Below are 26475 nucleotides of genomic sequence, written 5' to 3'. Positions count from 1 at the left end.
TTCAGTATATTTTTTACTGTTTTTCATTTAATCAAACTGTACTGATACTATAAGCAGTCCACACATTTCATCATTCCCCGACCCCGGGCCACAAACTAAACAAAGACACCAAGAAAAAGCAAAAACAGCACTCTAATTATATAGGATGAGCCAAACTGTCCATAAAACTTTTTTTCTAAATAACAGAACGTCTCCTCTTTCTGGCATTTTGCGTTTTACAAAGACAAGATAAAATGTGACCAATGTTTTTGTTTGAACAGGTAGCAGAAAATATTCTCATGCACTGAAATGCCATTCTATATAAAGGGCTTTTGTTCATTTATTTGTTCACTTCTTTCTTTTTGAGCGCACAACTCAAGAATGTGGCCATATTTGTTTGCCTGGATCCAGACCTTTGAATCCGCCTACTCTGAGTCGAGCCGACTGATTCTGTTGAAACAGTAATGCGTTGACTTTTCTGTCTGATATCAGGCAACAACTTTGTTCCCTCTTTAACAAATCTTTATATTTTCATTCAATAATAACAATTAAAACATTTTTTAATCACAGTACTGTACCTAAACTAAAATGTATATAATTTTCTTTGCAAGTACATATGACAGGATTAAACTACATAACAAGACGAACAACAAACAAACAAACAAAAAAAACCCTCTTTTTTTTCAAATTATCTTCAACTTTCCAAGCCAGTAATGTGCAGCATTTAAATTCTGTAGGGCTATTTGCACTGACAATACTTATCAGTTACTTTTTAAAAAGTCATTTATTAACTGTTGAGTCCATAATGTATGGAGGACCACAAGTGTCATGGAATGGCTAAAAGGAGAAGTTAAATTGCATAGCTAATATGAAAAGTAAAAGCAGCAGGGAAATAGAAATGCAAACGGGACTGTAATTTAGTATATTAATGTAATATAATTTTGTAATTGTAATTCTGTAATGTAGTCTATTTATTTATAGATTAATTCATTAATTTTTGTACGAATTTAGCAATTATTGTCTTTATTGTACAATAAATTATTAATTAATTAGATGCTTTATTACTATTTCCATGATACTTGTGGTCCTCCACAGCTGGGAAATGGAGATGCAAATGAGAAAGGGATTTTCCATTTTAAAAGCCAGATTAATTCAATTTGCGAATTTAGTTTCTTATTTCTCTTTTAAAACTGCATTGTCAAATCGATTTTGAAATTTAATTATTTATGTAGAAATTCATTAATGTATTTTTAAATTATGTACTTATTGACTGTTTTATGTTGTTTTTGTAAATCCTGTTTTAATTTGAACTATTTATTGATGATTAATATTTAATTCGTGATTTTTATTGCCCATTAAAATATCAATTAATTAAATTTTAATTTAGTCTATTTATTTATGGATTAATTAATTATTTTTTAGGCGAATTTACTAGTTATTGTCTTTATTGTGCAATTAGTTATTAATTAATTAAACGCTTTATTACTATTTCCGTGACAGTCGTGGTCCTCCATACTCATGAGGATGACGTCATGCGCTCGGACAGAGCGTGACCCTGCTGCTCCGGCTAAGCTAAGGGGCTCGTATCGACAGATGTAACATAAACACGCGCTGTTTACGAAGTGTGTCGCGTTAAACGGTAATGTTTCCGTCATTATAGGGAGTCACCGGTGTGTCCGCGGTGTTTCTGATGAGTGGCGACCTCTCCGGGTGGCGCATGTTTGTATTTTAAGTTCACCGTGTTGCTAGCTGGCTAGCTTAACTACAAGCCTGTTTTCCCTGCGAAGCAAAAGTGAAAGAGAAATCGCAGCTTCATGATTGAAAGCTTGTGGAGTTTGTCTCCATTTAAGCTCAACCGAGGTACGTATCTCGTCTTTATTAACGTGACAGTGACAGTTGGCTGTGTGTTGTGTGAAAAATGTTATGTATTAACGTCCTTCCTTGTGTTTCAGTGGCACTAAAATGTGAGTTAGTTATGATTTTATACACTAAATGCACAGTATCGCGCTATAACACGCTGTATTCTGTTGGTTGAAATCTAAAATACTTCCCGGATAGATTTTAGAAATGTAGAAAGGTTTCAGCCAAAGAAGTGAGCCTATAATAATATACAATTTCTGCAATTGGCACTTAAGCAGTATATATATATTTATATATATTTTATTATGACGCCAACACATTTGTCCGCACCCAATACCTTTCTGAAATCCTCAAGGTGTTTCTAATAATATCAGAAAAGAAAAGATAAAATATCACACTTTGATATAAAATAATGTAAAACAATATAAAAGTGTTCCTTGTTCCACATTGTCCCAGTTCATGTGCTTTTCCTAATGTGGGACAGTTCAGGCTGAAATATAGTAAACTCATTGGGAAACTAAAAGGTCTAAATCACCTTAATTTATACAATAAAAACCTCTAGTTTATGCTCACATTATGTCATTTCAGTAAATATAGTGTTTTTGCTGTCACTGATAGTATAGTAATATATTATGTATCAATATTAGGCCTAATAACAATATAATTTGCAACCTGCCTTAAAATAAGTAAAAATTAAGCATTACAAGTCTAAGACCCTTCAATAACTGCTGGTATTGTACTTAAATGCATATTTCACCAATTTAACAACATATATGACTGTCCGACATTAAAATAACCCTGATATCCCACATTGCAAACCACATTTTCTAAAGTGGGACATGTAAAATTGACTGAAATGGAAAAAAAAAAAAGAAGTGTTCATAATGATTGTTTTGTGATAGTTATGAGAATGCGGTGTTTCCCCTAGAATTTTTCCCAGGCTCGGTGGTTTGCACCGAAAAAACCCTAAATAGACGAGGCACTCATATCGCGTCAAGAGTTTCCCTGGCAACGACACAGAGGTTGACTCATGTTTCAGAACAGTGCAGCACAGAGGCTCCCAAAAGCATATGATTATTGATTTCCAAATGAATGGATATTAGGTGTTATTTTTGGCATTAAAGAAAAGGTTTTTTTGGCCCGGTGGAGCCTCTCATTGGCCTGATGGCCCACCAGGCCTGTACAATCATAGGGGAAACACTGGAATGAGCTATCTCATTGTGACGCTGTGTATATGTAACCCGTTCTCAGGACTCTCTCTCTTGTTGTAACACCACGAGTCTTAAAGTCACTCATCCAGTGATGTTGCACATTCTTCCTGTAGGTGTCAATCCCTTGACCCTCTTCGTCATGGACTCCTGAAATCTCCAGCCTTCAGCGACTCATCAGGTCGCTCGCTGTTGTTTTGGAGCAGAGGTCATCGTTCAGCCTGATACCTGTCTGACCTCCCAGGCCGAGGGAGCGAGCAGATGGGGAACAGTTGCTGTCACGCTGAGAGTCCCTGTGGCAGTGAGGAGGAAAGAAGCGGTTTGCTGAAAAATGACTCAAAGGCCACGACGGCCACGGGTGAAACCACTGTGGTGGGCACGTGTGGTCCTGAAGGAGGTGATGACGTGAGGTGAGATAACCTGTGCAGTGATGATTCCCTTTTTTTTGAGCCCCCTTTTCTTACCTCAGTACTATGTTGCTCCGTGGTTCGGTCATAGCTTTTCCAGCAGTTGGTTACTTCCTCAAAGATATTTATAATCCCACAGATGAAGAGTGTAGAAGGGAGCAGAGTAAATCTTTTCATGTCCTTAAGGGGCAATTTGGCTCACATGCAGCAACCATTAATAATAAACTTCACTGTTACTTGTCATCAAAACCATCTTGAGAACATAGTGAGAAGAAGAAGAAGGCCAGAAACCAGCTGACACCCCTGCTGCTTTTTTTATTTAAAAAGCAAATAGCCAATGGAATAAAAGATGGCGCTCATCTGTTAGTTAGAAGGTGAAACATCCATCCTGATTAACTCTGAGCTTTCTGTGTGGCCCTGACTTGATACAAGCAGTGAAGATCATTTAATTACATAAATATTATATAACATATTCACAATTTTTAGCAGTTGGTGTTTGTTTTTCAGACTGAAGTAATCAACAGATTGTAGCTGCTGAAAGTGACTCAACAAAGGAAGTTTATAACACTTACGAAAGATATTTGTCAGCGTTGAAATTTACTTTAGATTCTTGAGGATTAAAAGGCTGTCTAACTGTCTGTCTGTGAAAATATTGGATCTAAACATTAGTTTTGACTCAGGCTAACATTTTATCATTCTGGGCAGACTGGAGACATCTGTGAAATGTTTGCACAACTTGTAATGTTATAACAGTGAGTCATTTTCAGGAAGAGAAACATTTTTTTTTGTTATTACACCACACACACTAGTGAAAAGTGAAAAGAGAGCTTCAGAATATTATTGGTGGTCACATATCTAAATCATGAAAAAGGCTTTTACTCAAGATATGAAAAGCTGTAAATTAGTGAGGGCTCTGTTATGTTTTTGTCGCGTTATGTGATCGCTTTGCTCATGCTCTCTGTGTTGTGTCACTTAGGAAAACAGCTGATGAGGCCAATATAAAGGCTGAGGCTGTGCAGGTGAGTCCTGAGAACGGAGAGACGGAGCCCAGTAACACTCAGGAGAACGGACCCCTGCAAAAGGAAGGCACACCGACAGCAACGCTTTCTCCCAGCAAAGGGCCCAAACTTAAAGAAAACTCCACCAGAGCACAAGATAAACATATAAAGGGAACCCCGGCCGGCAGCGGACAAGCTGAACCTCTGCATTGCACTTTAAACGTCCCCTATGAAGGAAGCGCTGCAGATGATCGGGAGGGTTTCGCAGCAACAAATGCGGCGACAGCGGAAGAAAATCCAGCTGCAGTGCAGGATAAAACCCCAGATGGCGTCACACAAGCAGCCGAGGCCAAAAACACTTCCCACACTGAGACAAACGCAACAAGAGAGAACATTACATTGGACAGTAGTCACAATGATAATGAAGACGCAGCCTTCAAAGTCACTATTGATGATACTGCAGCTGAGCCATCGGGGGAGTTTTCTCAAAACAATGAAGTGTTGTCTGTGCCAAACACTCAGCTCGCCGCAGCAGCTCGTCAGGTGTCGTCCGTCCCTGTGATTAGTCAGGAGATCCACTCAGAGTCTAGCTGGTAAGCATATTTTTTGCTGCACAAAATTAGGTTTATTTTTCTGGGTTTTATCATTTTTAATACCTCTAAAACCTCTTCCACTAAAATTAGACGACCTGTGATGGGATTTTCCACATCTAAAAGAGATACCATCATATATATCTATTCTAGAAGAAGGTAATCTGATTATTGAAGTATTTATTTCTTCCATTTCACTCAGACTTATCTGTACAATTGGGAAATGTGACAAAATAACTTGTGAAATAGTTGAGATTTTTGCCGTTCAGTCCAGTATATGTGGAGGAGGTTTTGCATTACTGAGGCTCTGTTGCAAAATAAATGAGCAAGTGCTGCTTAATGACATTACTGATAATATTAGATTATATATTACATGAATTTGGCAGAAGCTGACTTATAGTAAGTGCAGATTTCATAAAAACTTGGAAGAACATTCCTCTCACACAAACAACTCAGAGTACAAGTTTTTTTTCGTGATAATATAAACAGACACTCCCCTCTGGTTACAACATCTGTAACGGTTTATCAATTCACCTTCTAATATTTTGATATAAACTACATTATGCCATGAAAAAAAGATTCTGTCCGCATCACCTAACATCTGTGCAGTCTGCATTAACGTCTCTCTCCTCTCATCCTGTGTGTAGTGCTGTGACAGAGGATCCAGAGGCTTCTTCGGTGCGTAAGGAGGCCGATCCTGAAGACATAAAAAACCACGATGGGTCTGAGTCTCATCCTGGATCGGAGCCCTCAGGACTCAACGACAGCGGTGAGGAAAGAGACTCTGTCAGCGAGCCAGTGACCACAGATCCAGCAGACGCCAGCGAGAGGTCAGGTTCTGATTTTGTGACATCAAAACAAGACACTTGTTTACATAAAGTGTGTGTTTTTGTTTTTCTCTGTCTGACCACTAGGGGGCATAGAGACAACACTGCTTGTTTTATTAGCAGATTATTATCAGACTCCCCTTTTATGTTTTGCACTGCTCTTCTTTTCTTCCTCATTCCTTCTTATTTACTTTCTCCTACAGTATTTGTACATATATTTGAGTGTATGTTTCATGATGTAAAATGTCATTTAAGTGGCACATTTAGTGTAATACGTTTATAATATATGAATAATGAAATGATTGTATGTTAAGCAGGAAAAGTGACAGAAGTGTTTGCTCTCTCCAGCTCAAAGTCCAATCAGGATGAAAAGCCTGATCCTAAATGTTCAACTACAAGCTCAAACGAGATCCCCTCCTCGGAGAACATCACACAGGATAACGGGGTGGAAAGTACTTTGGAGGTGCAGAACAAAGATGTAGATGTTCCCAAGGAGAACAATGAGATGAAGGAAGAGAAGAAGGAGGAGGAGGAGGAGGAGGAGGAGGGGGCGGAGAAGGCTCCCACCGAGGCTGTGAATCAAGCCGACAAAGATGCTGAGACTCAGGAGGGAACTGGAGAAGAGCGGCGGGCGGCAGGGAACTCATCCGCCGATGTGGATGAGAAACCTGTCACAGAGAAGGGAGAGTTTTCTGAAGATGGTTTGGGGAACAGGTTTGTAAAGATCTTTTTTTTTTTTTTTTATAGCTTTATAGTCCTGAATCTGATGTCAACACCACACCTGTTAGTCATTTTATTCGCTGAAAGATTCAGAGGCTGCAACGATGCTCCCGTAAAACCTGAAACATAACGTCGCAGTGAGACATGATGCAGGAAGTGACTGTTTATAAGTGGGAGGAAATGTAACAAATACACAAAATGACAAATTTATTTTCATTTATTCTTCCATTAACAGAGATGTTGTTGAAACTAGATGTGATTGTTCTCTGGGGTTTAATGTGTGTATGTGACCACTGATAACACTACAGAGTAACCACTGAGAATACACAGTTGTCCAGAAGAGAAAGTTATGGGAATTTATTTATAAAAACATGGGAATTGTCGTGTATGGTATGCAAGATTGGTCAACAAATTCAAAAATAGTTTGTCATTTGTTTATTTTGGGGGGGACAGTTTTATTATAGTGTCATTGGAGAGTAGACAGGAAATGAAGAGGAGAGAAAGATGGTGTATGACATGCAACAACAACGGTCCACTGCAGGAATCAAACTGCAGATGCTGCAGTTATGTTGCATTTTCTTCTTTTTTTATTTTATTACAGTTATAATTCTTCATTTTAAAGTTTGTAAATGTGTTAGCAGACAGTTGCTTATTCACACACGCAGCAAATACACACGAGCAACATTAGCATTCACTCTGAGTCGTGCATCTGTTCACATAAATTCAGACCGATATTCACTCTCCTTTTAGCTCCGTATTGGACTCCACCTTATGAAACTCTCGTAGCAGCTAAATGCTTCACGACGTTCATGTTCTATGTCGCTAACTTTGCCGTTTGATGTTGTTTTACGCTGATACCAGCTGCTTTCTGTGGCAGAAACTGAGGTTGATAAGAGACGGTGAGAGTGAACCAAATCAAAACAATTTCATGTGGCGGAGGAGAACCGCAGTATCGGTTCTCATTCTCTGTCTGTGTGTCACTACGAGCGACCCCCCTTTCACATGTAATTTAAGCATTTGCTCTCATAAAACTATTTTGTTTTAAGTATTGCGCTCATGTGTTATGTGTTGTTGTTTCCTCTTAGTGAAGAAGACCTGTACAGAGGAGCCGAGGAGCTGTCAGCATCTCAGACTAATAAAGCAGGACCTCCACCTGCGTTAGAAACTACACGTCAGTACATCAACATCACACATCTGTGTAATTAGACTGCAACAGAAAACACAAACAGCACTTCTTTTGTTTGGTCATGTAAGCAAAAAGACAAAAGTCCTTTTGTTTTGTCCATCACATCCTCTTATTCACTTTTCTCTTTCCTCACTCCCAAAAGTGGAGGACAGATGCAGTTTGGCCCCAGCGGTGGATATTTTGTCTTACAGCGAGAGAGAGTGGAAAGGAAATACTGCCAAAAGTGCTCTCATTAGAAAGGTCGGTGCCTGTGGCTCCTGGGAAGAAGTGTTTCAGATTAAAGCCAGTTGTTGTGTTTTTCGCTGTAATGGCTGAGAGACTTCCTGTTGTGTCCCTGTGTGCTGCTGCAGGGTTATAAAGAGATGTCCCAGAGGTTTGGCAGCTTGAGGAGAGTGAGAGGGGACAACTACTGCGCTCTCAGAGCCACGTTGTTCCAGGTGCTCTCCCACAGCACCCAGCTGCCTGCGTGGCTGCAGGAGGAGGACATCACTACGGTAAAGGCTCAGTTAATGAGGCAACGCCTCCCTTGGTTATTGTTGCTATGCCTGTCAACCTTTCCACCGTGGCATGGCACATAAACAGTCTATAATTATAACCGAGGCAGATTTAGGTAACGCTACCACTAGACAATTCTGAGTAATTTTCTAAACAATACTTTGATTTCAGGCAACGTTTGACAAAAGCAGACTCTCATCCTAGCTGGTGATCATCGATTTTGTCGGCTTAAATGACAAGATGGAGTAACTATGTAGTGAAATAACATTTTTCTCATATTACAGTGTAGAGCTGTCTTTGTATTAATAGGGAAAAATGTAAGATCAGACTGTTATTTCGTTCTAATGTAACCCTGTTTGGCTGCTTAGTTAACATACAGTACAAAAGTTTGGACCCACTTGTTTCACTTTTAACGTGAGCTAGATTAGAAGAAGCTTCAAGATGAGGACTATCTGATGTGTTTGTCAAACGTAACACTAGTGTAATTATTACCCCGAATCCAATTTAAAGGAGACATATCATGCACATTTACAGGTATGTGTTTTTAGCCTGAGGCTCTACTGGAATATCTTTGCATGATTTACTGCAATAACCTGGAACAGACGGCCGTTTCTGGGCATGCACGATGAGCTGTCAGCTAGTTGGCAAGGTAGAAAAAAATAAGCGTCAGAGCAGGTTGAAGCCCCGGCTTTTAACTCGCTGGGAACATTTCTATATATTTTAACCTGAAGTTTTCCAACTTTGACCATGTTTAGCATAGATATCTGACATCACAACAGTGTATAAATAACAGACGATCACAAAAAGCATGATATGTCCCCTTTAAGAACACAGCAGAGTGGAATGGCAGTCGTCAATAGAGGATTTTTTTTTTAACATTAAACCTCACAATAATAAAATGCTCCTTGACCTCAGAAGTCACTACTGCAGGCACTAAGCTGGTTAGCCAGACATGCTAACGATTGCAACTTACGTAAAAGTAAATAAAAACCCAATTTAATTCATTCCTCACATTGCTTTTGTGTTTTGTGTTTTGGACCAGCTAAAAAAGACGCCACCCTCCAAACCGCTGCATGCGTACCGCTTCAACATGCAGAGAAATAGAGGACTGTCAGTTTCATTAGACAATTAAGAGCAAATAAAATAAAAAAAACTAACTTGCCTATATGTTAATCATGTCAGTGCTTCAGTGCAACACATCTGGTCTTACATCTTAACATTTTAATGCTTTGTGTTTACAGCTGCCGAAGGAACTTGAGGCCCAGGAAGGGCTGATAAGTCAGTGGACATTTCCTGGGGAGTGCCTACAGGGAGATGGGACGAAAGATGTCACCCAGCAGCTAAAAGGCTACGTGGAGCTTCTCCGAAAGAAGGTAGCGCTTGTACATCTGCTCAGATGATACAGCGAGAAAATATTTTTCAAGACAGAGCGATTAAACCACAGCACTATTTTTAAGCCATCAGTGGACACTGAGGGTATTGATATTCATCCACAGAGCTTTTTGGATGTGATTGCTACCACATGTTAAAGGGAGGTAGTTTGCTCCGTCTCGCATGGTTGTTTTTTTTTTTTTCTGTGTGTCATTAAAACAGCCCAGTAATACTCTAAAGGATTTGGAGGGATGGATGGATCCTCAGCCTCAAAGAAACAGTTTCAACTGTTAAAACCACAAGTGCCTCTTTACTATAACAGTTTGAGGCCCTTCGGCAGAATTTATAGTTAGTCGCTGCCACTGTTAGCTTGTGAGGAATTTTGGTGTTTACTGCACACACGTTTTTAAAAAAAAACAGACCTCTCTCGCTCTATGAGTGCTAGCTGTGTGCCTGCCATTATTGGTCACATAGTTACACTGTTGTGTTGTGTGTTATTCTGGTTTGCACTGGTTCCACAAGTATTGCTTTTTATGTACACTACTATATTTAGCTCCTCAAAAAACACCGGTTTGGAAAAGCTGATATTTTGTTCTAGTTGAGGTGATTCAACTCTGTGGGGATTTTTGAGGCTGTAGTTTCTATTGTTTGGATTAAAATATCCCCTGAAAGCTCCTTTCAGAGCAAATATTCCCAGGGACTAAATTAAGGCATTAAAATCGAGAACTAAAAGTCCTCTTTGCACTTCACTGTTTGCATTGTTACGGCATCTGAGGAACTCTGAAGATTCATCAAATAGACTGATGACAGCTTGAAAAAAATATGGCTTTGTTTGAGATGACACAACTCCGGCAAACACAAGTTATGTTTACACTTAGTGTTAACTCACCATTGTGTTTATCCTTGAGATCTAACAATGGTATTAAATGTATTTCCTTCCTGAGGAAACATTTGCAAAGCCTTGTTGCAAAGTTTGTCTTGTTGCAAAGTCGTCTTCTTTCCTGCCTTTTTGCTGGGGGATTGCTGCTGGTTTTTAGGGCATTACAGCCGCTATTAGATTAGTGGGGGAGTGGTTTGTGTGTCGCGTCACCCAAGGGTGCATGCATGTGTGTCCCTGTTCACATGCATGATACAACCCACTCATCAAAAACTGCTCCATAATGCTAGTAGAAACTCCGTAGAGAACCATTTTAAATAAACCAGTCAATCAAAGTAGAGCTGCAACTATTGTGATTATAGAAGAATCATTTTTCTTTTTTGTTTTGTTCTGTTTACAAATTCTTAAATGTGAATATTTTCTGGTTGTCTGGTTCTGCTTCTATGACAGTAAACTGAATATTTTGGGGTTTTGACTGTTGGTTGGGAAAACATTTGAGGACGTCACCTTGGGCTTCGGGTTAGGGAGGATCAAGGAACTCCACTGATTTTACACATGAAACTCTGTTTACAGACTTCTGTGAACTGCACATGTGAAAAAAATTATAAAAGCCTTTTGTGGCTCCAGAGAGAATCATGAATTTTGATAAATTTTCTCAAGTTATGTCACTTGAATCAGCAAGTTTGAAAATAAAAACAATATCCGTTGGCGTGGAGTTAGAAAGGAAGTGATGTTATCAGATCTCTGTAGCTCACTTCTCATCTCTGCTGGAGGCTACCAGCATAACACACCTGAGTCTGTACAGTCCAGTCAGTCGTCAATCGAGTTGATTTGCATTGTGGGTAATGTAGGTGACAGGTTTTGACAAGAAAGAAGAAAGCAAGGAATAAAACAGACGATATCTGTGATTCTGCTGCATCGATTTTAATACTTTTTTTTTTTTAAGTTGTCCATCATGAGTCTGAGAGCAAAGCTAAATCAATAAAGTTCTCCTTCAATCCATCAAATTAGCCGTCGATATTCATCAAGAGGATGAATCCTGATTATCTTTTGTCGAACACCATCATCAAGCCACAGTGCAAACTTTGCACACTGGATATCTCATAATCTAATCATCGTAATAAAGCTGCATCAATGAGTAGACCAATGATTATAAATTATCGTTCGTTTTGAGTCATTTTTCAAGAAAAAAAATGCAAAAATTCTCTGGTTCCAGCTTCTTAGATGTGAATATTTTCTGTTTTTTTATTCTTTTATGTCAGTAAACTGAATATCTTTGGGTCATGGACTGTTTGTCAAGATAAATCAAGACTTTTTAAGTTGTGTCTTTGGCTTTGGGAAACAGTGATTGATATTTTTCACCATTTTCTGACATTTTATTGATCGATTTATTGACAAAATAATTGACAGATAAATCGATAATGAATCGTAGTCATATTTGCTGAATGTATCCATGCCTCCAATTTAAATTTAATTAATGTTAACAGAAAATCCTCACATTCATGAAGCTGTAGCTAGGAAAAGTTTGGTATTTCTCCTTAATAAGTGACCTCAGTGATCAAATGTTTATCAAAAATAGTCATTGATTCATCTCATTGATTTGTCCTCCAGTGGCAGGCGGCGGTGGACTGCTGCTCGGCTGCGGAGCGGCAGCAGCTGTGCGAGCGCGTGTTCCAGGGAGGAGAAGAAGAGTTGGGGCTGCTGGAGGCGCTCAAGCTGCTGATGCTGGGCAGAGCGGTGGAGCTGCACGGCTGCATGCAGGGCGGCGGAGACGTCCCTTTATTCTGCTGGTTGCTGTTCGCGCGGGACACATCCGACTGCCCGCGCTCCTTCCTCTCCAACCACCTCAGCCACGTGGGCCTCAGCGCCGGGCTGGAGCAGGTAAAAGAAACCTTTTTTTTTTTTTTAACGTGTCCAGATCAACCGCAGCTCACTTCAGAAGGTATTTGAGGGCGTGTTTTACTGACAGTGTACAGATGCTCCTTGGCAGGTGGGGTTAGGCTGGATTTAGACCAAAACGCCAGTCCTCCTGTTCATTTAGGCTGTGAGGGTTTTGGCCACAGCAGCCTGCAGCGAGGAAGTTGATCCAGAATCAACTTTCCGAGACATGCAACCTGACGTCACGCTGGCCAATCAGAGCCGGCGATCAGACCGATCAGAGCTGTACAACACTGCCACAAGGCAGAACAAAGACCTAACTAGGAACTCTTTGTTTGATAATGTTAAAAGTGAAGTTTGACTTTGTTTTCGGCTTCCTGACTCGATTTTTTAAATATACAAGAGAAAAAAAGAGAGAGAGCAGCTGTGGTCAAGCGAGCTAGAGAGTGAATGAAGAGAGGGAGTGGCGGTAGCGTGGAAAGCTGGTGAATCAGATCATTATAATGTTATTTTCTGATTGTTTCACAGCAGTTACGTTCTAGAGGACAAATAAACCCGCCCACACACCTCTTCTCATCCCTACCGCAAACACCTCATCCGGCGTGAATGCGGCCTGAGGGTTAGTTAGCTTCGTCACTTACGTGAACCTCGATGATAAACATCATTTAAAAGATGGTAGCTGCTGGGAATTTCTTGTCCTTTTGAACCCAGCAAAACATTTCTTTTGAAGTTAACAGTAGTCATCATTAGTAATGAATAAAAACAGCAATTCACAACAGATGTCATGAGATCGGGTGTGTAGTGATTTCATAATCTGAACCCTGAACTGTACAACATGCAGGCGCTTGTGCTGTTTTCCCTCTTTCTCAAGCTGTGATGATGCTGCTGCTGCTGCTGCTGCTGCATCATCAGCCTCAGGGGTGAACAGGTTTCAGGAAGGGCATGTCGCTGAGTGATTTAATTGTTACATTCACTCTTTAATTAAAGCCTTTATAGACACGGTTCCCATAAAGACGCCCCGCCCGTTAAAATATCATGCTCGAGCAGCTGATTAAACATTGTGCTTTTGAAGGAGCATCCATTTTTAATCCGCGCTTCTCCGCAACTGCAATTATCTCCCTGCTTCGTTGCTTTCCGTGCAGGTGGAGATGTTTCTGCTGGGCTACGCCTTGCAGTGCACCATTCAAGTTTACAGACTGTACAAGGCTGACACAGAGGAGTTTGTCACCTATTACCCGGACGACCACAAGGACGACTGGCCGTCCGTGTGCCTCGTCACGGAGGACGACCGCCACTATAACGTGCCAGTCGAGGAAGCCGCAGAGCTACCCAAGGAGCTGCCCTCCAGCTGATTGCCACTGCAGAGAAATCTCCTGCCATAAAAACACTCCTCAGGTCGATCAAGATGAATAGATTTACACCAATTTAAAAAAAAAAAAAATGCTGATTTGAGACCCTGTGCAAGGTGTGGTTTACACATTTTTGTACACACTGTACTGTAAACAGAGTTTTCTATTTGGATATGTGTACATATATGTGCATCAGACGTTGGAGAGTCATCTCAGTTTGGTCGAAATTAGTTTGCAGGGTGTCGTTTTGAGTTTCAGCTGGAGAAAAAAAAACAAACGTTTTTCTTTGTAAAATCAAAATCAATACAACAGAGCTGCCAACAGCACAAACATGATTAGATGTTTGGTGTCTACACTGGAATTTTGGCACTTTTTTGATACAGATTTGTGTATTAATTTATTGTTTGATTATGTCCAAGAAACAAATGTATTTAGTGTGACAGACTTCAGGTGTCGAGTGAAACAGCTGAATCAGTCCGTGAAGGGTTTGATCATTTATCAGGTTTAACAACAGCTCACAACCAGGTGACGACTGGAGGACTTGGAAGATTAATCGCAACCTCCTGGTCAGAGGCGTGATTCGTCATGGTTTGTGTGTATGTTTCAAAGTGTGCGTGTGTGTGTGTGTGTGTGTGTGTGTGTGTGTGTGTGTCAAACTCAATGTGTAACATGTTGCCTTTAACCAAGCTGTTCTGAAGGGGGGGGGGGGTAAAAAAAAAAAAAACGTGCCAATGTTGCTAAGAAATACTGGCAACAGTCAAACCACCAGCCGCAGGATTCAGTAGTGAAGGGTCGCTTGGTCCTCCATGTTGCCTTAGAAATAATGCACAATAAGAATGAATGTTGGTTATTAGTGATCAGAGGCTAATTGCCCTAATTCCAGAGCAGGTGAAGGTGTTAACAGTAACGTTGATTATGCTATTTGCAGGATTGTTCTTGCACTGTCAGATTTTTTGGATGGCGTTTGAATAAAATTAAAGTACAATTTTTGTAAGTCTTTTTTTTTCTTTATTACAAATGGTCCCTAATGTGCTGTTTGTTCTTTTAACTGATAATAATTTTTGTGCATGAAAGACTTTTTGGTATAAAAAAGGACTAAATATGTGTTCACACATTGCCCGTACACAACTTTATGTTCACTATTGTGTCACCTTCTTTAAATGTACAAGTTTCTGGCAATTTGACGGGTTAACTTTCAAACTTTTGTACATTCTGGGGTTTAATAAGATCAGAGGAAAAGGGGAAAATATATAAAGAAAAACAGTGGAGGGGAGTGAAGGGGGGGGCTCTGTGGAACAGCAAACAATCAAACAACGCGGAAGTAAAGTTGATGTCAACAAAACACAAGCCTTAATAATAATAATAAAGCAATTTATTTGCCAAATAAGAATGCCTATACAGTATATACAGTACATACGACAGTCTGAATACTACCAGGGAAATGCTTGGCAAAACAAAAGTAGATTGACTCTCAGACTGCATGGAAAGTGAACAATCATAACTGTATTCTGTAACACGCAATGATATAACGAGGGATTCCTGACCCCTCTGAGCAATTAAATATACACATTGCATTACCTATATAAAACAACAATAATCTGTACACCATTTTATGTAAAATACAATTGCACAACCCAACAAGTCCCACAATATTTCTATTATTTGAATTCAAGCAAGGTCTTGCTGCTTAATCTTGATAAAATAACATAAAATAGTGTATTTTGGCAACTCCACTACCACTCGACAGACGTTTCATTCTTGCCACTGAGGAGGAGAAGTTCTCCTGTGTCGTTTTCCCTTGTTTACCAGTAAACACATGAAATTGGTTAAAACACCTGCAGATGTGATGATGCAAAACTATGAGAACTGTTGAAAAGGTCGGAAGACGTACAGGTATTTACACTGATGGATGAACATTTGGGAGGTGCATGGCTTTCTTTACAGTGTGCGTTGTAATGGGGTGCAGGTCGACGTGAAGAAGACCTCGTTGCGCTTATTGAAAGTTCAGTCTGTCGGGAGAACCTCTGAAACCAAAACCACATTCAGGTCCTCTCTCCTCTCTCCTCTCCGGCACTTATCACTCAGCGGTCTCCTCTTCAGCAAAGTTCGAACATGGAGGTCGGGCTTTACCTTCCCTTTCTCACAGAGTTCACTCCTGCTCCTCCTCCTCCTCCTGGAGTTCCTCGATGGCGTCCATTTGAGTCCTGGAGCACACCTCGCTCATTGGGGCAGAGTCCTCGCCCTCCACCACTAGCTCATTGGACATCTCGCTGTTTTTCTGTAAAGACAGCAGTCAAGAAAGAAATTTAAAAAAAAAAACCCACATATTCTCTAAAACTCAGAGAGAAAAAGGAGAACTTGCACTGCCAAAAACTGCAGCTGAGACCTTTGTTGCGTTAATCTAATTCTTGATAAACTGCAAAGCGTAAGAACATCGTATAACTGTGTGAATAATCCAGTTCTCACGTGAAGATTTACAGAGCTGAACTCAATAACCTCATTTAGATTATTAGCAGCAACCTAATACATACTGGAAACACAAATTAGAAGATTTTGAAGACTTGGTTATGATTTTGATTAAATTTCAAAATGGAGAAACAATATCTGAAAAAGAGCTTTGAGAGCTTCCAAAAAGGTGTACTCAAAGAGCAGGAGGTACGAAGATACAACATTTGACTTTTTTTAGACCCTAAATTGAGCAGCTAATTGGATAAAAACAGCAGATGGTGCAGCACAAAACCTCCCCTTGATCAAACATGAGTTAATTATAAGATGTGGAGAATGTTGAAATTGTTGGAAGACACGTCTTTTAATCAACCCTCTTATTCAAAGTAAGAAACACATTTGACCGAGCTGGCAGCTGATGACAACTCGTGTCATTTTTGGGACAGTTAAAAATTGTGTTTTACAAGTTATCTTGAGCTGTGAAATCCTGCTCTTTAATATAATATTCTGGATGAAGCTTTCATAATGGAAAGATAGTGATGCCTGAGCACAAGGCTCCTGACTGCCGGTAACAAGCACATCATGAATAATTCTTGGACCTGAAACATTCAACGAGTCTTTGAACGAACATGTTTCTGAAAGGAATTCAGAAAAACTCAAACTGGAAACTTAATTAACTGTTAAAGCTATAGTAGCTGTACTGTGTGACGCCAAAAACACCCTTTTTAGATACTTAATAGAATAAGGTTGCATTACTCTGTAAATTAAAATCACATGTAAATACCAAAACCAACAGTGCCTTAGTTGTCTGACTTTCCTACCCCGACTGTGGCACTCGGTCCCAAGTCCACTGGTTTCTACTAAGACACAAGTCTTAAAAGGGCTCACAAATATAAGGTCTGACTTTTTTAAAATGCTCAATAATTTCTTACAACAGCTGTAGTTTTTAAGTTAACATCACTCAAACATGAAATAGAGCATATGTTGAGGACTATTTTCAGCAGCGGATTAACACATTTGGTGCATTAGTGAGTTTTTTACTGCAGCGGGATGGTGCGCAGTATGTGGGATCCACTCAAAACAAATTGTGTTTTTAATAAGCTCCATGGCACAGAGGAGTAATATATCAGGCTTTGGATACACAGACAATACTTGTCAGTAGGATTAGTTTATTGTCAGTTTTCGTCTTTTCTTGGGATTTGTTGACTAGAAGAAAAATAGAGAACATCACCAGATTTATCATCAAATAAAATTTAGTGCTTAAAACAAACACAAATGCAATTCACACAAAAACATAACAGCTGTTCAGATATAAACCTGTGTTAAATTAATTTTTTTTTCCTTGCATCTATTTATAGATGGATTATTTTCTAATACGCCTCTTTTCAAACTAAACAATGATCACAATGAAGAGACACAGCTGGTTCAGAGTGGCTGGTGATGAGAATTGCATGAAGCACAAAATAAGGCGTGTGTGTGTGTGTTTTCAATGACCTCAAGCCAGGTGTTCTCACCTGTTGTCGATAAACATAGCAGGCTGCTATGGCAACCATTGTCGACTCCCCTATGAAACCGGCCAGGAGGGATCCAACCCCGAGTGTGGCCCCGTGAACCCTGAAATACAAAAGGATTATATCAAGTTGCCGCTGCTTTTAAATCTAATTATATTATAGTTTTACAAATGTAGACGTGTATTGGTTTTCTAATCCTTCTTTGTGAGTGTTGTGTTACCAGATTCAAACACAGCACAGTATTAAATAACACAGTCGGTCTGAGTCACAGCGCTGACCTTTGTGACCCTGACAGTGTTCTCTGAAGTGTTGACTTACCCCATATAAGGCAGCACAACTAGACTGGTGATGAGGACAATGATGCGGAGAACTGAGCTGGGGGCCAGCACAAAGGTCTTTTTGAGGGTCATGAGCCATCCAGTCAAATGAGCCCGAACAGTCACTGGAAACACACACACACACACACACAAAGTAGAAAGATCACCCCACTGGTCTGAGCTACGTCTCTGTTAAAGCCACAACAGGAAGGAAAAACACAGCTGGACACTGATGCTGCACAAACAAACAAACAAAAAAAACAACAACATTCATACACATGCGTCTTACCTGGCAGAGGAAAAAAGGAGAAAATTCGGAGCGGGACCACACACAGCTCGGCGAAAGCGTAATCCACTCCAATGACATCAACCAGGATCTTCTCTGATGCGTGAGGAGTCCAAAACACCACAAAGCAAAGCTGGACACAAAATGAACAAAAGCAAATTAATTTTTTTTTTTTTTGCGTTCGCTGCACCACAATGGAGTCGGCCCCGGCACGCCTCATTAGATTTCATTAGTTCATTAACTCAAGAGGGGGGTTTGGGATTGAATGTGGCTCTTTGAAGCTCACATAAAAACAAGCGGGCGAGCGCATGACGGACAATGTTATTGTTTCGAGAAGCAGTTGCCGAGGCACGTGCGACATTACCGAAACATCTCAACGCTATTATGGTGTGATGATACGAACATTAAGGAGTGTTACACACACACACACACACACACACACACACACACACACGCATGAGCCTGTCTGATCTGAACATGAATACGTCAATTTATTTAAAATTATTGCACGTGGAGCCCACTGAGCCACATTTTGAAGTAAGAGAAAAGACACAAGATGATGGTGCTGCGTTATTTTTAGCCTAGAGGAACAAAAATCGCCCAAAGAAATTCTCTTGCAATTAAGTAATTAACATTCCACCACCTATTTTTCTATATGTAGGAGGAAATGATGAATTTCCCTAAAGTCTGTGATGTGGTTTTGGTGGTTTGTGATCCTCTGAGCCGACGTTTAGGGATAGATTACTTGTAACTGATGATTTTATTTAGTATGGACCCATCATCTATCATTATTTTAGTAAGATGGAGGCACATAATAATTAAATTGAATGGCTCGAGTGAAACCACAGTCTCCCCTGACTCCGATGTGGTTTCCCTTAAATAAGGGGAGACATCCACACTCACAACATCCTCATCATGGTCTGGTTTCATAAGCTGGTACAGAATAATTCTTTCCCACATCAACTTTTGCAATCATTTTGTCTACTTCCTCGTCTGTTTTTCGTTCCGTTGTCTTTCCTCCATCTGTAATCAGAACAAGTCCTGGCATGAGGGCTGTCAGCTCTGGGTTTTCAACACTGCTGCAGGCCATACCTATCAGCCTGTTGTGCTGCGCCGAGCACACACCCTCACATACATGTTTACAGCTTTGGGATTCCACATCTGGTGTGCCATTCTCCTCCTCCTCCTCCTCCTCCTCCTTCTCCTAAAAAGACCCAACCTTGGCCACAAACTTCCTGTTTTTCTTATTCAGGCTGTTAAGACATCTAACTAGGACAAAGGCTCTGTTTTACTTAACAGACGTTCACTTTCAATGCTGAATAGAAGGCAAATATAATGAGAGAGACTAGATTAAAGAGTGATATTGCTGTTAGCCTGCTGGTATCCAAATATTTTGGAGTTTTTGTGTCCATAAAGTGGCTGCAGCACTCATTACTTAGCAAAGAAAAGTACACCTGTGAGGAGCTTTTGGTATGCGTTAACTGATATGTTTTATGTGAATGCCTATTTTATTAAGCTCTTAAAGCTTGGATGGGAGTGTTAGCGGGGAACAAAAGCCCCTCAGCCTCTTCACAAATTCCACCCTAATGTGTCTCCCTCTCTCTCTCTCTCTCTCTCCCTGCCTGCAACCTGAAACCACGACAGGATGGCAAAGGAAAAGTACATTCAGTACGCCCGCGACTAAGTGGTGAACCCCCATCACGTTGCACAGTGTACAGCAGTAACAGCATGATTAAATCTCTAAAAACATGAGCTTGTTTACAGATTTTTAAAATTTTTTTAGCCCTTGTTTTTCAGAAAGCACTCAGGTTCAGAGATGATTTAGTGGGAGATCATTGACAGAATTGCCTCTGGCAAGGTTTGTAAAAACTATGTCAACCTGTTTCTGCATAACACTGGACCGGTTCTGCCACTTCTGGAGCTGAACCCTGACTTAGAAACACTTTTATCTTCCATCTATGACACAGCTGGGTTTTGAAAAAAGGTAAACATAATGAAACACAGACTATGTTATGTGTTTTTCAAATGTTCTGTGCGTTGGTGGTGATGTGTTTTTAACTTTTTATTGTATGTTCCAAAGTATCCAATATTATCAGGCACAGAAATAGATTTGCAAAAACAAGTCATGTTGCAATTCCTGGCCTAAATTTATGAGTGTCTGTGGTATAACTGGGCATTTTTAGTTCAACTGTGAAACAAAATGACTTGCCTCAGACATGAGGTTGTTGCAGGACACCACAGTATGACAACTGACACCTGCTGTAGGAGAATGTGAATGAAGGACACCTGAGGTTGTAAATAAATACAGTACAGGAGTGGGAATGCCTGCTCTGAAAATGAATGCTGAAACTCTATGCTTGCTGTTTTCAACTACCAAGGTGAGTCTAGTTGTTTGAACGATACCTGAAAAGTAATATTATTTTTTAGTTAGTGAAGCTCATCTATTCGAACTTGATTCCAGACCCAAGTTTGTTTCCCCACGGACCACAAAACCCAACTTTCTTTCTTTCTTTCTAAGCTAATACCTGCCATATCCTGAGAGGATTACCAGTAAAATAATATGACTGATCTTACCGTAAGCGACAGAGCCAGACAGCAGAATGTAAACTTTTTAATATTCGTCTTGGTGACTGGGCTACCAGCGTTCAGCTTGTTGCTGGGATTGTTCTGTCAGAGAGAGAACAATATTAGTGGCATAAACAAATCCTTCTACAATAATCTGTCACCACTACAGCAAACACAAGTATGGGAGTCTGGTTTACCTTGTCAAAGGCAGGGTACACTGCTCTCAGTTCGGTTAACCAACCGTAGGGCATGTGACCCACAGGGTATGTGGCTGTGAGCACAGCCACGGCCTGGAATGACAAAGACACAGCAGCGATAAGTCATCAGCACGCTCACCCCCCCCCTCCCACTTTAATGTCCAAAATACCACACGCGACACACACAGCTATATTAATGACAGGTGTGTCCCTAACTTTCCCATCAGCGTGCGGTTTTTCACAAGTTTACCATTGGATAACAGCCTTGAGCTTGTTATTGTGTCCCAAACAACAACAGGCGGTGTCAGGCTTTACGCAGGAACAGTAGGGCCATGTAGGAATGTTTTCACTCAGTGTAATCATGCCCTGAGTTCCACATGAACATGGTGAATCACCCAAACCACTGGCAGCCAGTGTTGTCAATGATTTCCAGTTCATTCTGGTAAACAGCTTTGTATTGTCTCTAGTAGTTAGGGTCTCTGTAAGCCAGAAAGCTCCAGAGGGAGTTTGTTAGCATCTGGCATTTCATCTGCAATAACTTGAGGGGAAAATTAGTCCACTGGCTTCACGTAGCTGTAAAGTCTCTTAATGATACCGTATATCAAACAACAGTCTATAATACCAGTATTACTACTAGGTGATATAAATTTACTCATGCGAACCAGATTAAAGAAAATAAAACTTTATTTCTTCCAACTCATATTTGACATAATCACAGTCAGAAATTCTGAGGAAAAACAGAACAGTTATGGATGAGAAATTAAATTAAAAAACACCCACCTCTGTGGCATCACTGGTCCCCTTGAGGTCGCGAGACACAAAGAGGTTGACGATGGGTCGACTGATGCGCTGAGTAGCCAGGATGAGGGCCAGAGGCCACCAGAAACTCAGCATCTTTTTGATGGTGGCATCGCCCTGCAGGGATCAAGACGGACCCGATAAATCAGTCTTGTGTTAGAAAACAAATGCTTAATTCTTATTTTACTGTTATAAAAAAAATCCAACAAACACCAATGTCCCTTTGCTTCAGGCAGCTTAAGAAGTTAGGTTGCGCATAAAAAAGTGGAAGTACAAACCTCTCCTTCATTTATGTCCTAATTTCCTTCCTCGTTCTTTATGGAAAATTGTGACAAAAACTAAAACAAAGGGCACACAAAGGGAACTTACACCCACATCAAGTCCACTGGAGTCTGGAATAGTGTCATGAATGTTACAGTAGTAACCCAACCCGACAATGCTAAAACGGACCAAGGCACCCATATACAGGGAAAGGATTGGGATGAGTAGAGGCTCCACACACTCCAGATTGCTGTGGAGGAGAATGGCCACGAACACAATCTGCAGGAGAGAAACAGCACCTATTAACACTTAAAACGCTACCAAACGTGCTTCAAACGTCTAATTTCACAATAAAACTCTTCTGCATTGGATTAAAAATCAAGCTCTCGTTACCTGGGCCACAACATCAGAGATGGAGGCTGAGCCGACTATGACGCTGTACTTGTGCTTGAGGAGAATCCCTGCATGAATCCATGCCTGTAAAACAGAACAATGGACAGAGACATTAGCCCTAAGACACCGAGCTCTACACCAAAAACAAAAGCTCTATTTTGAGCATTTTTCTCAACCACAGCTGGATGACGGGCTATATAAAAGAAGTGAGGTGCACTTTAAAGGCTGGGGATGCTCCATCACTTGGAAAAAGCACTTACAGGGGATTAAACATCATAAATTTATAGGTCAGGTGTGTTTAAATCTATCTCTTGCATGATAAAATAACCACGCTGTACTGTATACTCACCATCGCATCCAACAAAGGGAAAGCAGCCAGGTATAAGAAAGCCTTTCTTGTCTTGTGTCCCACAGAGTCATCCACATGGTGGAGCTTATTAATGATGTAGTACCCTAAATCTGTGTACGCTACAGAAGAAAAAAAAAGGAAACCACAGGTGAGTAGAGAGTGAGGTGATATTGTTTTGAACAGAAGCGATTATGACATTCCCCACAAAGAAAGCCTGACAAGTATAGTTTTGCCACAAATACAAAAACTTCCCTTTTACAGGACGCGGTTTAAGCGCAGCGTGTCATTATCGTGTGTGCACAAACAACCCTTAAACACACACCTATCAAGATATGAAGGACAAACGCGATGACCCCGGCCGCCACCATGCAGAACACAGCCTTTCTCCGGTCTCTCTTGCTGTTGACAAACACCAAGCCCACATTCTTGAAGTCGCTCATGGGCCCGGTGAAGAACTTCATCAGGGAGTAGGCCAAGCCGTAGCTGGCCAGCATTTCAACTGCATCCTCTTTGACTGTGGCTATGCCCCTGTTGAGGGCCTGGAAGACATGTCACAGAGTGGAAAAGGAGAGGTGAAAGAGGAAGAAGAGGGGAGGGGGTAGGAGAAGTTCAACCACATGACCATGACTTAGCCTGAACTTTATCTCTGACCAGAAGGCAATTGCTGATACTCCACCAAAGTCCTCAACGGTCATGAGTGCGTTAAAAGAATGAATATGTGTTTTACAGTCACAATAAAAAAAACAGATCTTTGACCAGTGCAAAAGCAGTTCATGTCTGGACAGGAAACACCCACATCCCTAAAAACAGCATTATTTCCATTCAGTTTTACAGTCAGAACAACTACTATGGCTGCTCTTCTCCTTTGCAGAACTGTGTGCTATTTATACCAACCAACAGAGCCATTACATAAGCTTAATCCTAACACCTCAAAGCCTCAATGTGTTGTTTTTTTTTTTTTTTTTTAAACTCTCACACTATCAGCCCAGTGTCCCCTGGGTAAAGGCAGCAGCCACTGAGATCACACGTTTGGCTGAGAAAAGACAGGAAACCTCCCAGCGGAAAAAAAAAAAAAAAGACAATGGAAGAAAATACAGCATAAATGTTGTTTAACGTGTGTGCATGATCCACCATAATCTCCAACCGGGCCTGGATTAAGATTTACCGATTCATGATAATGACACAAATCACAGGCAGGTACAGTATGTTGCCTGCCCGGGACAAGCTGGGTGATAAATAACACTGAAATCCGCAAGGGCTCAGTCAGTGCATTTGGCAAAACATCTCAGAATAAACAAGGGCCTTTCCTCTCCTCTTCTCCTCTTCCTAAGTAATATATAAGGAAAAACCACTAATGATTATCTTCCCAGCTTCACAGCTAAGCTAGCTCTAGCTACAACACACGCCAGCCTTTTTTTTTTTTTTTTTTTTTTTTTTGAGGCTGACGAAACAAGCTCGAAATATTCCGTGTCGGTGTTTTTTTTCTGGACGTCTGAAAGCTCAAACATTGATGCACGGCAGCGGCAGCGGCGGTTGACACGCCGAAAACATAATGCTGTCAGCGGCGGAATAATAACCGTTAAAAGCCGTTAGCCGCTGCTAGCAAAGACAGCCGCAGTCTTGAGCTTGTTTCTGTTGTTATTGACGTATCACAAGGATAACACGGCACCGAGCAAACACAAAAAGAAAACACCCAGAAACGTTACCTGTTCTCCGAGGTCGATGGCAACATTGGTGATAGCCAAAGGCACCAGAAAGCGGATGAGAGGCCAGTAAGGACTGAGAGATGGAAACTCCACCATAGTACAAGCCGGGATGACAGAGCGAGGGGCATCTGCCTCGGTCACAAAATCAGAGATTACCCGGCTAGAAGGCAGTCAGAGCACCTGTGTTTCTAGCGAGAATGGGAGCTAGTATGTGGGGCAGCGGCAGGAGCCGAGGCGCTCCTGACCTGTAGCGGCTGCGCTTCACAATGCTTCGGTGCTGCGGAGCGGAGGCGAAGGTCAACGGAAATTTCAGACCGGCGCATCTTCCTCGCAAATCATCATCAAGGGGGAGGGGGAGACGCAAGGTGACAGCAAACAGCGCCGAGTTTGAGCGAGGAGGAGTCTCACGTTACCGTCGCTAGAGGTTGTTTATTTAAAAAAAAAAAAAAAACCGATAATCCGGGAGGCTGGTTAGGTTGTAGCTCTGCATTTGACTGCGCCTGTGCGCCTGTGCTTGGCGGTCCGGATACCCTCCACCTTCCGCGGGGCTGGAACCCACCGCTCCCCGGCATCCCGGTGTTACACCATATTTAGTAACCCATCAGATTCAGTGCCCTGAAGTGTTTGGAAGAAGTACTCAAACCCTTTACTTAAGTAAAAGTCGCAATACCACAATGTAAAAATACTTGGTTACAAGTAAAAATACTAGTTAAAGTACTAAAGTAAAAGCACAGCTCGATTTTCTGCAATATTAGTACTTTTACTTTAGTATTTTGAGTACATTTAGCTGGTAATACTTCTATACTTTCACTACCACTACTTTCACTTAAGTAGGATTTTAAATCCAGGGTTTTTACTTGTAGTGAAGTATTTTTACATTGCGGTACTAATACTTTTACTTAAGTAAAGGATCTGAGTACTTCTTCTAACACTGTGGGTTACAGAATCTAATGGGTCACCAAATACGTTGTAACACCTGTTGTGACATCACCACCACATCACTCTAAACCTGGCTTTTATTATTACAGACAGGAATGTATAATATGTGTTTACATTAAAGAAATACTATTATTTATGACTAGGTGTTGCTACAACTTGATTGCCTAATCTTTATTTCACCAGGAAATCTCTAGTTGATTGTTTTTTTTGTTCAAGAGAGACCTGAGAACAAGAAACATTCATCAGCAAATAGAAACAGCACAACTACACAATCAATAAAGAATTAATTAATAAAAAAAAAAATAAAAAAAAACAGTTACAAGAGTCATAAAAAAACATCAGATAAAGGTACAAGCTGCCAAATATTAGGAAAATTAAACTGGACTCTGGTATAACGCCAGTTAACTGAATGAAACACACACTGGATTTACACTTGACTGTGATACCTGAATGGTCTTGTCTAAGTTTTTATGTTTACACTGTACTCTTCCTTTGAGGATGATGATAATTATATGTTGGATAAACAGATAAGCCCTGATATGGCCATAACTAGTGATATACTGACCCCAGGTGGACAAGACAGGGAATCAAAATTAGTTAAAATCTAGTGATTGATCAAATTGAGAAATAACAATAAAAAGGTCACGATAAACATGAACATTTGTGCAAAGTGAAACAAGTTGAGGTGCATTTCCTTTAAAGGTTGATTTTTTCTCAAGTCTGACTTTAAACAACAGTCAGTTTTTGGTTGCTGTAATCATTCCTCCTGTTCATACTGGTCACTGAAAGATCTCTTCCTAATGAAATTTCATTGTAAGAGATGAGGGACTAAATCCAAAGTCCTCATTCTGTGCCAATAAACACTCAAAGGTTTATTATTAAGAATTTAATATGAGGTTTCAGCAGTCTAAGTTAGCCAAATTAATTTTCCAAAGTTAGTCTTTTTAAAGCCAAATTCCTTCA

General features: G+C 40.6%; 2 protein-coding genes across 2 annotated transcripts; one reads left to right on the top strand and one right to left on the bottom strand.

Moving 5' to 3' along the window:
- Positions 1 to 1503: 1503 nt before the first annotated feature.
- On the top strand, positions 1504 to 14734 carry LOC137173764 (enolase-phosphatase E1-like). The gene is made up of 11 exons (XM_067578835.1): positions 1504 to 1839; positions 3164 to 3457; positions 4431 to 5045; positions 5690 to 5872; positions 6218 to 6583; positions 7675 to 7760; positions 7918 to 8015; positions 8126 to 8269; positions 9512 to 9643; positions 12130 to 12399; positions 13539 to 14734. Exons 2-11 carry the CDS (start codon positions 3309 to 3311, stop codon positions 13746 to 13748), a joined length of 2253 nt encoding a protein of 750 aa, XP_067434936.1. The 5' UTR covers positions 1504 to 1839; positions 3164 to 3308; the 3' UTR covers positions 13749 to 14734.
- A 365-nt stretch (positions 14735 to 15099) lies between these two features.
- ankha (ANKH inorganic pyrophosphate transport regulator a) lies at positions 15100 to 25150 on the bottom strand. Its single transcript, XM_067578837.1, has 12 exons — positions 24574 to 25150; positions 23190 to 23406; positions 22868 to 22986; positions 22519 to 22602; positions 22234 to 22404; positions 21847 to 21981; positions 21067 to 21159; positions 20879 to 20971; positions 18308 to 18437; positions 18020 to 18143; positions 17705 to 17804; positions 15100 to 16023 (listed from the first exon to the last, which is right to left on the bottom strand). Exons 1-12 carry the CDS (start codon positions 24667 to 24669, stop codon positions 15895 to 15897), a joined length of 1491 nt encoding a protein of 496 aa, XP_067434938.1. The 5' UTR covers positions 24670 to 25150; the 3' UTR covers positions 15100 to 15894.
- Positions 25151 to 26475: the final 1325 nt, after the last annotated feature.

The sequence above is a fragment of the Thunnus thynnus genome, chromosome 21 (genome assembly GCF_963924715.1).
Source record: "Thunnus thynnus chromosome 21, fThuThy2.1, whole genome shotgun sequence".
Classification (NCBI taxonomy): Eukaryota; Metazoa; Chordata; class Actinopteri; order Scombriformes; family Scombridae; genus Thunnus; species Thunnus thynnus.
This window is presented reverse-complemented; position numbering and strand designations above follow the sequence as displayed.